This window comes from Lutjanus erythropterus, chromosome 21, assembly GCF_056507025.1.
Source record: "Lutjanus erythropterus isolate fLutEry1 chromosome 21, fLutEry1.hap2, whole genome shotgun sequence".
In the NCBI taxonomy this organism is placed as follows: domain Eukaryota; kingdom Metazoa; phylum Chordata; class Actinopteri; order Lutjaniformes; family Lutjanidae; genus Lutjanus; species Lutjanus erythropterus.
In genome coordinates this window covers 6,637,263-6,653,109 of record NC_139337.1, presented here as the reverse complement: position 1 = coordinate 6,653,109, position 15,847 = coordinate 6,637,263, and the positions used below count along the sequence as shown (strand labels likewise).

Below are 15,847 nucleotides of genomic sequence, written 5' to 3'. Positions count from 1 at the left end.
ATAATCTGTGAAGCTATTTTTTGTGTTTATTAAATCTATCCACATAAATATGTGGATGTTCTGCCTCGGTCTGATCATGGAACCCAGGTTCAATGAAATTTGCAAACACTGTTTCATGTTCATCCAACAGAAAGCAAATAGGATTTGGACCCAGACTTGGCTGGGTGACGGCGGCTGAGGAGGAGAGGTGGGTGGGAAGGAACAGGCGGCACTCACACAATGTGAAGCTGTGGTGAGGAAACGGGCACAGAGGAAACAGAGGGAGAGACAGAGATAGAGAGAGAGAGAATAGCCATTGACACGTTTGCAGCGGCTGGTGTGCAGGTTGAGTCAAGTTCACCGGGACATGATTAGTGATTCTGGCTCAGGATCAGCTGGCTGGTGCAGCGTGCGTACAGGGTGGCTGCATTTGGACTTCACAAGCAATGACACATGCATGAATGTAGACAGAGCAGGAAGAAATGGATTTACTCAGCATCTGTTAGCATGTAGACTATGATTTTGCAATGCATGTAGGGGAGACTGGGGACAATTGTAACAGAGGTCAATTGCAACACACTAAATTCCTCAAATCAGAAGCGAGCTAGAGTTATGACTTACTCTGCACATGCTCAGTAGCATTCTTGCCTGTGGAACATGAGCAGGGTCACGTCACCTTGGCAGAAGTTTTCAACAATAAACTGATTTTGAGGCATGAAAGTTACTTTTTGAATACACAGTATTTTTCTTCTGCTGTCTAAAGTTTAGATGACAGTAAATTTAAACTTACATCAATTTTATCTCTAGGTTATTGGTTAAAAGTGAACACGAACAACCTAGCTAATATACGTGTTGCTAGCATATGGGGGCAACTGTAACAATAAGTTACAATTAGTTGCTTTGAAGGCATACAATGCCTGACATCTAAACACATTTCAACCACATACAAAAACAATCTTAAGTAACATTATTAGATATGACAGCAGTAATGTAATTACTTTAAGGTGTGCTTTTGTTTAGTGTTACAATTGCCCCAACCACTGTTTCAACTGTAAATAGGCCGCGGCAATAAACCTCAAACAGATTTCAAAAAAGTTTTGATAATTATTGATCATATAGGTTGTGACTGATGACATGCTGCATGCAAATATAAAATATTATCAGTTGTATTATTTATTAGTGTACATATAGATGTTTCTTATGTCAGAAGATTAAAAGTGTATTTAAAGTAGTCTCTGAGTTATGAATGAAAATGTTAAAAAAAAAAAAAAAAAAAGTTACACATGCCCCCGGTCTCCCCTACAGCATATATTGACATTAGTGTAGTCATCGTGGTATAAACAAACACTGTCTACTGTACTACAAGCTTGTCCCTCCTGTCGGCTCACGTTGTCACTCCACAGGATTTACTGAAGACAGCGAGCAAACAAGGCAGCAGTGTGAGAATGAATGGAGCCACAGAGGCCTTATCTCGCTGCTGGGATGCCGGGGCAGAAGGTACACCTTTACACCGGGAGTCACAGGCTGCTTTACGGACACTTTTTCAACCATGACAACATGCGTTTAGAAACACACCCAGTTCAACTAGATTACAGCCCACAGGCCTACGTGTGACCCCTTTAATCCAAACTTAACACACTGATCATGAGGAAAACTTCACACAATTCATTCTACATGACAAGTGTGCTCACACACTGTGACACTCAGCCACAATCAAAAGGAGCTCTCCATTAACACCTGTGAATTTCACATCAGCCAGTCACAAGAGCTACTGCATGTACTGTACTGCAAGTCCCTCTGCAGCCCACACACACACACACACACACACATATCTCCCTCATCTCTGCCCCTCACACACACATCTAGAGTCGGCGCTAATGCGAGCACTCCTGTGGCTGTCAGGTCGCGCCGCACTCCAGGAGTGTGACGAGTAAAGTGACTTGCTTGGACCACGGTCTCTCTAGTACAGTGCTACTGTGTATAGCAGGATGAGTAGCAGAAGCAAGGTTCTCTGTGCATCTTCCAGCAAATGCATTTGAATCAGGGCAGTAAACTTCCAGAGAACAAAAGGGACGGGAGGACACAGATTAATTTAACAGTCCCTGCCTTTTTTGGGATTGCTGCGGCCGAAAATGTCTGATTTCACAACAGCTTTTCTAAAAACTTGCAATGCACATTACAATGTTTTTAGGCATTTTTTGCAATGAAATTGCACAATCAAGAGAAAATTGCAAAAAAAATAGCATTTTTTGTATAATTATAAAAATCAGGTTTATCTGTAAATTAAGAAGAGCTGGTTTCAAGTGCTTTAATGATGACTGATCGATCAGTCGATTTGGTGATCAGCAGCAAATGAATAGGCAACAGTGTTGATAAGATTTAAATTTGTACATTACTGGTTCCAGTTTTACAAATGGAGGATTTGCTGCTGATCTTGGGGTTCTGGATGTTAAGGTCAACTTTGTTTTGTTTTGTTATTTTTTTTATTTTTTTCTACATATATGGTTGTTATATATTGTAGTCTTATGCACATATTCTTACAAACTTCTTATTTTCTATTTTCTTATAATGTCTCTACATAAAATAGTGTCTGCAACATGACCCTATTTGCCCCCAAGGATCAATCAAGTATTTCTGATTCTGAAATTCTCAGATGAATCATTCCTTGCAGCCCTCCAAAGTGTTTAGTAGCTAAGATCCGGTTTGTGTTTCCAGTTCCCCTGTGTGGAGTCCAAGCATCTTTGGACCCATTTGTTTTTCAGTCACAAACCTGACCTATTAGAGCTCTCTGCCAGCTGAGCTCCGCTGCCAAACTGTGGGGGTAAATAAAGCCTGTGTGGAGTACAGCTCAGTCGTCCCTGCCACCATTCTTTCACAGCGGCTCCGCGGCTCCTGAATGTGATCTCCAAAATAAGCTGCGCTGCTCCAGATTTAAACTAGAACAACCTCTCTTTTGTGCGTCTGCATTCAGGCCTCCTCTCCTGGGCTTCTGTGTCTGTCACTTTCACTAACGCAGGTTAAGTCTGCTGTTTGACCAAGGACTTTGTTTAGGGGGGAGTCCACAAATACTCCCATTTAACCAGTATGCAGAAGTGCTGCAGGTTTGTTTCCTTTCTGAGGACAATCAGGCCTCTGGTAATACAATACATCAGCAGCACATAAAGTACTGTAGGGAGGACATGTCAACAGAATACAGCACTCAGAGAGAAACTGTATCCTCAACATGAACTCTAGTGGCTTCATGCATGATGTGTGAGGGTAACGTTGATGTAAGACAAATTAAAGCAATGTTACATTCTTGCTACATCAGAGAAGGTCAAGGGGTCAAACCCTGATCCCTGTCCTCACAGAGTCAATGACACATTCTTGCTTCTCCTCCACAACTACTGCTGCACAAGAGCCTTGCTCAACAACACTTCAGCTGCAATCCTGTCTCCACCTTAAAGGGGCACTTCACCCTAAAATCAAAAATACATATTTCTCCTCTTCCCTGTGGTGCTATTTAACTATTTAGATTGTTTTGGTGTGAGTTGCAGAGTTTTGGAGATATCTGCTGTAGAAGTATTTGCTTTCACACCAATATAATGGAACAAGATGGCAATTTGCTTGAGATGTTCAAAACAAAACTTTAAAAAACTAGTGCATATTTGCACCCAGGTGAAAATAGTCGCACAGCAGCTATTCAGCTATTTACAAACAGCAAAATCCTCTGTAGAGATGAGGTTGTGGTAGATGAATGGGTTAAACAAGACTTTAAGCAGTAAGCAGTTTCATGTAGGAACTACTTTCTTTCTAGTATTTTCTGTGGTAGAAGGAAAGTAGTTCCCACATGAAAATGCTCACAACAAGGTCTGTGGATTAACTTGAGTAACCAGGTCATGATTACTGTTGAGTTTGTCAAATATATTTTTTGGCACTTTGCACACCACGAGCTGAGTGCCATCTAGTTCTATTATATTGTAAAGAGGGCCGATATCTCCAAAACTCTGCAACTCACACCAAAACTGTCTAGATGGATAAATAGTACTACAGGTAAGAGGAAAAATCTGATTTTTTGATTTGGGGGTGAACTATCCCTTTAAGGCCAGCAGAAGTCAGCTAAGAGGGCAGCTTCATCAATAAAGAAGGGATGAAGATATGATGCTGTTCATGGCATCTATCTGCCCTCATCCACAGCCACACCTATAACTCCAACCTCTCTGCTTCACTGCGGGACAACAGACCCATGAAGTTGGCACTTGGAGGTATCAGTGGGCCGGTGGCCTGTATGTCAGCTCGACCCCCCCACCCACCACACCACACCACAGCAGGGCCGCAGCATCCATCCATCCCGCCCAGCAGCAGCCGCAGCAGCGGCAGCGGCAGCGGTAGCAGCACGACTCACCCAGTGTTTTGACTGCGATCTGGCGCGTCAGAGGCGGCGGCAGGTTGATGCACACCAGATCCACGTCCTGATGCAGCAGCACGTCGTCGATCCGGTTGGTGTAAAACGGTACGTTCATCTCCTTGGCCAGCTCCTCCGCCTCCTCCTGCGTCCGGCCCCACAGCGCTTTGACGGCGAAGCCCTCGTTCTTCAGCAGCGGGATGATCACCCGGGCGGTCAGGCTGGTGCCGAACACGCCGACCCCTGGAAGCATGGCTCGGCTTGATTACTCTGATCTGTGTGTGTTCAGTTTGTTTTCGCAGCTCCGGGTGAAGCCAGACCCGCTGCTGCTGCTGGACGGGAGGGAAGCGGCGGCGGCTGGGACCGTCAGGTTGGCCATCCACCTGCAGTCAAATACCCGCTGCGCTGCATTCTCCCGCAGCCCCGGCTCCGCGGTCCGGCATGAAATGACGTTATTCCTCTCAGATAAAAATTTAAAAACACAAGTAAAACCGCGCCAGGCTTCCTCAGCGTTCAAAAGGACAATTTAAATGCAGCATTCCGGTCTGTGCCTCGTCCCCGTCTGACAGCGAGCCGCGCACTGACTGCGCCAAGCAGTGAAGGGCATGTCACCTCCTCCTCAGCTTTGTTATTCCTCCTCCAGCAGGAGCCTCCCTTCACACACCGAGAGGAGACGAACGAGAGCCGGAGACGAGCTCTATCTGCCGGCGTGCTGACACAAACACCGCCGTCTCTTCTGTCCGCTCCCCGGAGGATCCGCAGCAGCAGCAGCAGCGGCAGCGCTATTATGCTGAAGGCATCTATTGATGTTGCAGCGTTAAGCCTCTGTCAAGTTAAAGATAGTGACAGGAAGACTTACTGAGAGAGGATTTTCACAATAAGAGCGCAGAAATTCTTGTGCCAGAAATTGCTTTTTAGTCACAATAACAGAAGAATAAAAATATATTAAAAAATAAATATGAGTGAAATGGACTAGATGCAAAAACGATGCCTAATAATAGAACAACAAAAGTAAGTAAAATAAGCAAACTAAAATAGAAAAGAAGTATTGGCAAGTACACTGAGAAGTAATAAAAAGTAACATTACAAGCCATATTTAAATAACATGATACTGAAATTTAAAATAAATAAATAAATAAAAGCATACTTATTATGGCCTATCAACATAAATAAATAAAATAAAATAAAGTAAAAATAAATAAATATCTCACAAAACTCATACATACAGTTATTTATTTTATCCTTATTTTGGTTTCATTACATACTCTCTTATTCACGCAGAATAAGAAACTAAATGTGGAAACAGATAAATTAATAAAAGATTAAAAAAAATAGCTTTGCAATTCAATGAACAGCAATCGCAATAGGGAAAAATATGGAACAACTGAGGGATAAAAATGAATGTATTATATAAAAATAATAATCATAATTTATATTTTGCATGACCAACCATGTCTATATGGAAACAATGAAAGGCAAATTGTATTGTATTTTTATGTTAGTTGTCTTAATGGTCTATCTAATGATCATGAGACAACAATTTAGACCAACAAAATTATTATTATTGTTGTTGTTGTTGTTGTTGTTGTTGTTGTTGTAATTATCATTATCATCATTATTATTGCTGTTATTATTTATAAATTTGTTGTAGTGGTGGTATTACATATATTATACTTTTATTTTGATGGTAACCTTGGTCACTTCCGGTCTTTTTCCGTCGCTCTGTGTATCACTTGACGGAGCTCTCACTGCGCTCACCTCCCATGTTTAACCCTTCAGCTCCTGGACAGAATCAGGCAGGCTGCTCCACCGAGCTGCAGGTGCTGCAGCACTGAAGGAACGATACTGTTTGGTGGAATTACTGTGAATAAAAGAACAGATCTGAGACCATGTCACAGGACAAGTCTGTCAACAATCATTATTTAAATGTCATTACATTTCATTATAATATTCCTATGATGTACCTGGTGAGGCGCAATTTCAGATGAACAGTGGTCCCTGAAGTCTAAAAAAGATTTTCTGCACACTTCTTTTTTTTTTAAATCTACAATGCATCCTTAATCATTCTCACCTCTTTAAGAATCCTTATCTCTGTCAGGTTTTCACTTCAGCCTACAAACACTAAGCTCTGCTGTCCAGCTTCACAGAGAACTGAAGCCTACACTAACCCTATAGTTTAGCCCACTGCAGCCTCTCTGCTCCACAGAAGCGACTAACTCAGCCTGACAGGATGCAACAAGACAGAAAGTGTCAGCTTTAAGATATGATAGAGTGCAGTTACTTTGCATTCTGCAGCAGGATCAGAAGCCTTTGAAGTGAGGAGAGGATTTGAATATCATCATGGCCGAGTCCACTGTGTGCTGCACTCCTCCTCCTCCTCCTCCTCCTCCACACATCATCTTCCTCTGGGTTTAACACAGCGGACGCCTCACACACTGCGGCCTCACTGGGGATTTAACCGCAGAAGTTAATTTAGTACATACTGATCTGAAATGAATGTGCAGAATGATCCTTTAAATCTAAAAATCCAGTGCAATACATTTAATACAGGTACACTGCAACTGAAGTGACTTTAATCAGGTTCTGTTTTGGCTCAGACTCATGAGTGTGTGTTTTGGGGAACTTATTGTGATGGACACACCCTCAGCCACACCTAAAAACACAACACAACAAATATCAAGTCCACTCAGCCTCGCATCTCACTTTCTGTCAGCCTTTTCTCTCATTTATGTTCATGCTCCTTTACTGGAAACTTTCTATCATCAAACAGCTGACACAGTTTGTTGCGTTAGTTTATGAGCATTTGACATACAAAGAAGTGAAACGTAGTTTTTTGCATTACTTGCTTTTTGTATTGTTGTTTTTATGCATATGCAATTTTCAGTTCTTTTAAATCACTTTTCTGCCTGTCATCAAACCAAATATGAGCTTTTACTTTCCTGTTGTATCTTAATTTTTATTTCCCATTTAACTATTTTAATTGTGTTGAAATGTATTTTTATGTTGCTTTAGGTCCCTTTTACATTTTGTCTTGATGCTTTTTATATTTTATGTAAAACACTTTTAGTTGCCTTGTTGTTGAAATGTGCTATACAAATAAATTTGCCTTCCCTCGCCTATTTTAAGCACCAGGGGCAGTTCTAGGAGGAGCCAATGGGGGCCAGTGCCCCTGTAACACCAGGTTTAGACAAGGACAAGAAAACATCTACTATATGAGTGCAATGTTAAGTAAAATGATGGTTGTTTCTCATGGCTGGTTGTTTGCAGGTTATCCCTATCACAAAACATCCAAATGGTCCAGCAGGAGCTCCGCTGATCTGCAGCTGACAGGATTAATCAACAGCATTTCAGTGGCTGGAAAGAGCTGAACGTCACAGCTTGAATCAATATGAGCGTGAGCACACAGAATTACACCCTCCATGGTGGCTGTTCTGCTGCTGCTGAGATCAATGAGAACGTTTATTTGTGCCTTTTAATCATTTGTACAGTTTGGACACACGTCAGGTCGTGCTCTGCTATTGATTTGGTCCACAATGCACAGAGCAAACACACAGACGGACAGACAGACTTTGGACTGAAAGAGTGTGCAGTGGTGACAGGCTGCCAGAGGTCAAAGGTCAGTCAAGGCTGAAGCTCGAGGGTGTGCCTGTCAGAGGATTTTTGGCAGTGTGTGTTTGTGTGTGTGTGTGTGTGTGTGTGTGTGCATTTTTATGCAAAAATCAGCTGAAGCCTTTGTGAACACTGGATTATTTGGTAACAGGGCTCAGGTTTGAAGCAATCAGCAATACACAACTTCCTCCTGAAGTTACAGCGATGAAATTTACCACAAACCCCGGAGCAACTATTAACCTCTCAGAGAAGTCGGTGTGTTTGTCTGCACCATGATTGGACAGTGAGACAGTGGGTCCCTGGGCACAGACATGTAGAAGGCCCCAACAAGTCTCCTACTAGGAGTAAGATACAAAGACCTGTGGTCATTTTGCCTGTTTTTGCTGTGCCTTCGCAATGCTTGTAGTCATTTAGTGTCTCTTTGTATTTATGCATCTTTCTGTAGTTTTGTGTCTTTTTTGGTCATTTTATGTCTCTGTGGTCATTGTTCCTGTCCTACTGGTTGATATGTGTTATGAATCTTGTGGTTATTTTGTGTCTTTTGTCATGTTTTGTATCTCTTTTTCAGCTGTTTGTCTCTTTTTGCGGTCATTTTGCATTTCTTTGCGGTCATTTATGGCTATTTCTCCTCTCTTCATTGCCATTTTATGTTCTTTTTTTGTTGTGATTTTGTGTCTTCTGTTGTTCTTTTGTATCTCTTTGTGTTCTGCTTGTGTCTCTTTGTGGTCATTTTCCTGTCTTATTGGTTGTTATGTGTCTCTTAATGGACATATCTCCTCCCTTCCTTGCCATTTAGTTTGTTTCTATGTGGTTATTTTGTGTATTTTGTTGTTCTTCTGTATTTCTTTGTGCCCTGCTTGTGTCTTTTTGTGGTCATTTTTTTTGTTTTTTGTTGTTCCTTTGTCTTTATGTGGTCCTTTTTAGTCCTCCTTGCTGTTATGTGTCTCTTTGTATTCTTTTTTTTGTCTCTTTGAGTGACATTTTGGAGGTGAAGCCCAGTGGGGCCCCTGACCTTTAGGCCCCTGGGCCTGTGCTCGATATGCCTGTTCAGTAATCCATCCATGGTCTGCCGTATAACATAATGCTGATGATAATGTTACTGTGTACAGGCCAACAGACTGCTCTGCCTCTGTGTCTCTGTCATGGTCACGCTCTGATTCAATCTGATGTTGGTATGGTTTGTTTGTGTGAGACGGAGCATGTGACCAGTCGGGGTCAGGCCTGGTGGTGCTGGACGGCTGATTGTCCAGTTAAATAGGAGGGGAGGTGCAGATGGGGCTGGAGGAGGCTGACACCTCCCACAGCAGAGGAGCTGGATGACATACGACTGGTTCGGGTCAGTAAACACATCATGCTTCTGTAACTACAGTACAACTGTGGAGGTCATCTGATACAAAAATGTGCACAGATAAATATCTGTATGAGTGGCTGCCATCAAAATGCAGCATGAAGCCAGTTTCAAGGGAAGACGAGGCTGCCCTCTACTGGACAGATGAGACTGTTAGTCCACACAATCACCTCTGTCAAGATTACCACCAGCATTATACCTTCACTCACTGAGCCACTGAAACATTCACATCTTGTTTCATTTAACAGGACTTAAAGTCTGCAAACCAACAAAACTATACTGAGGATCTACTGTAGTGTTTTTTTGTTTATGACCCTTTAATATTACAATATGTGACCTCTCATCTCGTCTGATTAAATGAATGTAATTTTCAGAGTCAGGATGTATGATCCCCATGTTAGGAACCTTGACTGTGTGTCTCCAGCTCTATGAACAGTCTGATCTAGTTTGCCAGAAATGATTGAAGGGAAAAAGCAGGCATGGATAGACATTTTAAAAATCCTAAAAATCTGCTGTGGAGCCACAGGAAAAAAGTGAGCGGTGGCCCCCCAGTTAGACCGGAGGCCCCAAAACCAACCAGTATTACTAAACAAAATACTACTCCACTCAGATTTGACTGCATCTTTTTTAAAAAAAACAAATTTGTTTAGGATTATGCAACACACAAGCATGACATCAACTGAAATGTTAACTGTATTATTTATATTTCCTATTTTATTAGCAATGAAAAAAAATGTTCCACTACTTCAGACTCAGACAGAAATATCTTGACAGCTGTTGTTGACATTTGGCGGATGAACCCTCACACTAGATTTTCATTTTAATGTGTTTAATTTCTCTTTGGTTTGGTCTTTGGTTTATTGTAAAAGTGAAATTTGTATCAGCTCAGTCGTTCTGTGTTTAGAGACAATTAGCAACTTTAACATGCTAACATGCTAAACTAAGATGTGAACATTATACCCGCTAACCATCAGCATGCTAACATTGTCACTGCGAACATGTTAGCATGTGATTATCAGTCACAGCAGTGACCTCAGTAAGGTCACTAATCCATAAGACCTTTGATCGACAACAAGAAGAGAAAAGATGTGTCTAAGTAAAGTAACATGCGTCTTGAATAATGAAGCTTTTGTTCAACCCGTGTGACTGATATGAGACCAGAATGAGGACGCAGACAAGTTGAGGTTTATTTTCAGCACTTTTAATAATTACTCAGAGAGGCACAAATACAATTTACAGGGCTACCTTCCTCTATATGTGCGCCCACAAGTGACTTCCTATTCCAGCCTGAGAGGCCTGCCAGCTGAGCCAGACAACAGCAGAAACGTTTACAACAGCATGCACAGGAACACACACAAACACGCTCTCACACACACACATGCACACAATCTGCTGGTCCTCTCACGGAGCAGAGGCTTTTTTTTTCTTTCCTTTCATGAATCCACATGTAACATCAGTTCTGAACCAGAGATGCGATTGAACACGTTATTCTTCCTTCAGCTGAGCCTCAGTGACACCTTGAGGTAGATAACATTCTCCAGTCACCTCAAACATTAGAGCTGTGACACACACACTGCTGACAATCCTACTGACCTCCAGAAACTGTTTTCTTTTTCATTTTTAGCATCTTCTGTTTAAGGTTTCATGTATTTCACGGTTTTCTTTCTGCACAGCTACAGCTAATCAGCTCAGTAACCAAATTAAAAACAAAGAAACGTCTTTAATAATTTATCTTTACAACTTTCAATGTTTCAAACTTCTTAAAACAATAATTTTTACGTTTATTTATACAGAATTATGTTTTCTCTTTGGTGGCTAAAATATAAAACTCAACAAGGAAACTGAAATCTGAAATTCAAATAGTGGGTTAATTAAACCATTCATCAGTACCCTGGTTTCTTCACTTTTTAACTCTTTCAGTCCAGGGTGTGACTGTATCCCGAGGGCTTTTCAGTCCCGTGTGTCATGTGTGTTGTGTTTCTGGGTCGGAACAAAACACAAAAAAAAACTTGACAAGTGCTGCCGTCTTCACACATACCACCTCTCTCTGCCTCCTTCCATTAAAAAAAAAAAATCACACTGAAAATTAACACTTAAAGTAACAGAGGATCAGTTATAATGTAACAAACACTACAGAGACCATAACTAGAGAGTTACACAGGCATACATCAACAACTGAACAAAAACACAACAAAACACAATGTTGCATAACTGATGGTCAGAAGCGGTCATTCCCCTACAGAGAGGCGCACGGAAACACCGCTTTCTGCTTTACAAAATACTGCACAGCTAATTAGAAAAAGAAACTGTGGAGGTACACATGAGGAAGGGTTGAATCTGTTCTCCTTCTTTCCTTCTTTCTGCAGCATTTAGCCCACGTTAGCTCTGAAATGCCCCGGACATTGCACTATTAGTTGCAGTTGCTCATTTCTTCATGTGCAGAAACTGAAATTAAAAAAAATTATTTAATATTTAATATTTTTTAGGGTTTTCAAAGATTAAAGATTGTCAGTGTAAAAAGCTGCTGCAGGCCATGCTCTGTTAGATGCATTAATGATACTTCCACAGTTTCTTTTGAAGTCATTTTGGCACTTTTTCTCCTACACATGCTTGTAACAAGTCGTCTAATCAGTCTGGGACTCAAAGCCTAAAGATTTTATGTTCGGTAAAACATTATAAAAACAACATTGAAACATGAGTATTAAATAGTATGGAATTACTCGCTGTCATGAAAGAAGAATGTAGCGGTGGATTAAAGAGAAAGTGTCACTGTAGGTGGTGATAGTTTCCAGGTAAGTGCTGAAAGATGGGTAGTGCAAAGTCAACAGTGCTGGAACTACAGCAATATGGGAGGAATTACACTAATTCATTTGTCACACTTTATTTTACGGTTCACTAATAAGATGTAACAAGACGTACTTTGTATCAAATTAGACAAAAACTAGCAGTAATGCTCTTATTAGACAGTATTTGACAATTTATTAGACTTTATTAGAGGGTAATTTGGGATGCATTACAACAGAACTGCACTGTAAATTAAAGTGTTTTATTTTCATTTGTAAACTTTAGTTTACAGTACAGATCTGTTTTAATGTGTCCCAAATTACTCTCTTATAAAGTCTAATAAAATTTAATAAGGGGGAAATAAAGAACATATTTGTAGCTTTTGTTTAATTTAACAAAAAGTACAGCTTGTTATGTTTTATTAGTGTACTGTCAAATAAAGCAACAAGTAAATTTGTGCTTTCACATTTTAAAAAATTTGTAAAATGCCAAAAATTCTGAAGGCAAATTAAAGATTTAACGTGCCAACAAATTCCAATCTTATATTTCAATAACCTACTGCACGCTGTCAAACAGCCCTTGGATTAAAAAAAGTCTAGTTATTCCTCACTGAGCACTACTTCAGACACCATAAATACATGTATACATGTGCACTTACTGTAATATGTCATCCTATAAAGATTACAAAGGATGCTAGAATATGAACTATGGCTATTTTCCCTATTAAAATAATAGTGTTCTTTGAGGGTGGGAAATGTTGACCAATGGTTAAGTATCAGTACCCGATATCACCCACCCACCAAGGTGATCCAACATCTGGTTCCGTTCAACATCCTCCCGGCCTGTCCTTCACTAGGCAACCGACAACCACAAAATACTACAACTACAAACGCTGCTTTAGACACGGGCTCTACAACCTAGCAAGGATGTTTTAGCAGCTTCTAAACAGACTGAAACCAGTTTCTAAAAGGTTATTTTAAATGAAAACATTTACTACAAATGGTGATACAGGCTATACGGATCATCGAACTGTATCTGATATTGAAAATTCTCAGTATGAGTTGTTATGAGTGACCTTTCAGTCACTCTCTGCGCTTGTGATTTCCCAGGTCCAGCGAACGTCTTGGAGTTGAGCTCACCAGACAACATGAAAGACTACGAGGTTCATATGAACAGCACACATTCCCTCCTCTGCTTCTCTTTACACAGTGAGTGCCAGTAACAGCGACAACATCGACACACGAGGGAAACGATATGAAAATGTAACAGAACAGAGATAAATGAACAATATAAAGTGTCTCTATGCTCTATCCTCTGTGTGCAGGGGTACTGTGGCCCAGCGTGGACACACACTGTGCTCGTACTCTCAGCCAGTCAAACTGATCCAACTGTTTCCTTCATCCTGAGGTCCTTCACGCGTCTGTCAATCACAAGTGGTCCCGCCTTCCAACAACCCCTGCCCCCTTCATAAAAACCAAAATTAGGCTTCTTCTTCTTTCCCCCGAAAATGCCCGGTGACCGGTATCCATGGCAACAGCCCATGTTGTGTAGGGTGGGGCGTGAGAGTTTTTTTTTTGTTTTGTTTTTAAGAGTAGATGGTGATGACTTCACGGCCACCGCCGCGCACCAGGAGGACCCGGTTCAGACCCTCGAGGAGAACCTCCAAGAACTCCATGTCTGAGGAGACGCAGTCAAGGAGGAACACAGTCTGTAGCACACTTACATCCCTCCACTACATCCTCATTTCTACTGCAGCAACACTGTCCATCACAGTCAGCCTTCACTACATCATACATTAAAATGAACTGGAATGGTGGCACCTTGGTCTCCATTCCCCCTGCTCCTGAGGGAAATATCTGTCCTTGGTTGCACAAACTACCTGAAGTTTGTTCTTAAAGCAAAATATGTCTCTAAGCTAATGGGTTCATTTAGCAGCTTGTCTCTTATGTCTCCTTACTTAAATGTTTAAACTAAAGCTTTCATGGTTGTTACTGTCATAATACAACACAATACACAATACAACCTCAAATCATCAACGCACTGTGACAGCATGACAAGTTATAGCTAAACATTGACAGAAACCAACAAAAAACAGTGAGTTTCGATAAACTGATGTAGCTCACACTAATACTTGAGACAGTAACGCTAGTGATTGGCTAGCTAGCTTCAAAGTTGCTGATGCAAACATTAGCGTTTCAGAGTTGACAATGACTGGATGATGCTAGCATTGCAGGAGGACAACCACCACTGAAAGACCTGCCTGAATCCTCAAAATGATCACACGTTCCACAAAATATTTCACTTTTAACAGACTGGTATGTGTCCCTTAAAATCTTCTGAGGAAAATGGTGACTAAGGACCTTCTAGTGACACATAAGGGAATACTTAAGTTGCTAAAGGCAAACACTTAGTGATGAAAAGGTTTTCCCTTACAACAACTGAAGGAAATCCTTAAAGTGAATTTATGCAGCTATTCTTTTTTCTAAGGCATCCTTAGATAATTCAAGGGCAACCTTCGCCTAAGTGGTTTTATGCAATCAGGCTCTGGTTTGTAAGTTGCTACATGTAAATACTCCACAATGTTCAACAGCTGCTGGAAATGATGCTATGAGAGTGAGACAAAACACTTAAGTTGTTGGACTAATGAATAATGATCTGAAACTCACTATAAAGCTCAGTAAAGCTGAGGGGAGCTTCAGATTTAGCGGATAATTCTCTGTAGGTTCATCACCACAAACAACCCCCCACCCCCCCATTGTTTTCACACTGTGATTTGATTTTAAGGATACAGTTTTCATCTCCTCCTCTGTTCCTGGGTGGTCCGGGCATGTTGAGCAGAACCAGGTGGGCTCCCTGTGACTTGTTCACCACCACCTCATTCAGCTTGACAGCTGTGTGCATCCGACGAACATTTGACTGGTTCCTGGTTTGACAAGAAGGTCACAGTGAGAAAACAACAGCACTGAAGAAAACATTAACAACCAAACTAAAACTAAAGCCTAAGTCTCCCTGGTGTCTGGGACTTCTTCAGTACTTATAAAACCACTGTGAAAATTGTACTGTAACCTTTAGCTTCAGATTTACAGCTAGACTTGCTCTGTGAAATAAAGACATTTTGTCTCTTTATGCTGAGGGACTGCTGAACCTTTGATTTAGGAAATCCAAGAATCTCCTTTTTACAAAAGAAACTTTGAACAGAGAGTAAGAAAAACACAGGTGTTAATATTAAAATTATTTGCCGCGTTTAGCCACAGGAACTTTCTGCAAAGATCAGGAATCTACATATAGATATGAGGACGTTATTTTACCTCTCAAAAACTCCCTGCTCAGGGGTACAGGAACTTTGGGGGTGACCCTTGTAGCTCTGAACATATCTGATTGGTTGATTACTCCCAGCATTTTATTTCAGCCAACATGGAGTTACAGAAGAAAGTGGCAGACAGATGGATTGATCTCGACCTTATTGATGAACAAGAAATCCAGCGTGAACTGGAAATGGTGACCTGTGTGTCGCACTAATAATGATGCCTATCCCTCACTTCTTGTTGTTGTATATTGTCGTGCGCAGCAAACTAATTTACCTAATCTTTGCAGGTCTTTAGACCATGGTGGGAACATTAACAGCGATGGGCTGAAGGAACCTTTTAGGTCCTTGGAAAAGTTGTTCCTAGTGGGGATGTTCCTGGCAACTAATTTACCTGTCGACTAAATTTTAATTTAGATTAGCCGACTTGTATAACAGT

At 41.1% G+C, this 15,847-nt stretch overlaps 2 protein-coding genes across 8 annotated transcripts in view; both read right to left on the bottom strand.

Moving 5' to 3' along the window:
* The window catches only part of gfod1 (glucose-fructose oxidoreductase domain containing 1), a 46,961-nt gene extending 41,801 nt beyond the window's left edge, over positions 1–5,160 (bottom strand). Inside the window, exon 1 of the mRNA XM_084747693.1 lies at positions 4,364–5,160. Coding sequence (XP_084603819.1) covers positions 4,364–4,616 — 253 coding nt within the window. The 5' untranslated portion in view covers positions 4,617–5,160. The remainder of the gene's footprint in view (positions 1–4,363) is intronic.
* Positions 5,161–12,841: 7,681 nt separating this feature from the next.
* slc12a7b (solute carrier family 12 member 7b) overlaps positions 12,842–15,847 on the bottom strand; it is an 87,161-nt gene continuing 84,155 nt past the window's right edge. For all 7 annotated transcript variants that reach the window (XM_084747234.1, XM_084747233.1, XM_084747237.1 and 4 more), the window contains 2 exons: positions 14,894–15,027; positions 12,842–13,781 (listed from right to left, as the gene is read on the bottom strand). In XM_084747234.1, coding sequence (XP_084603360.1) covers positions 13,690–13,781; positions 14,894–15,027 — 226 coding nt within the window. In that variant the 3' untranslated portion in view covers positions 12,842–13,689. The remainder of the gene's footprint in view (positions 13,782–14,893; positions 15,028–15,847) is intronic.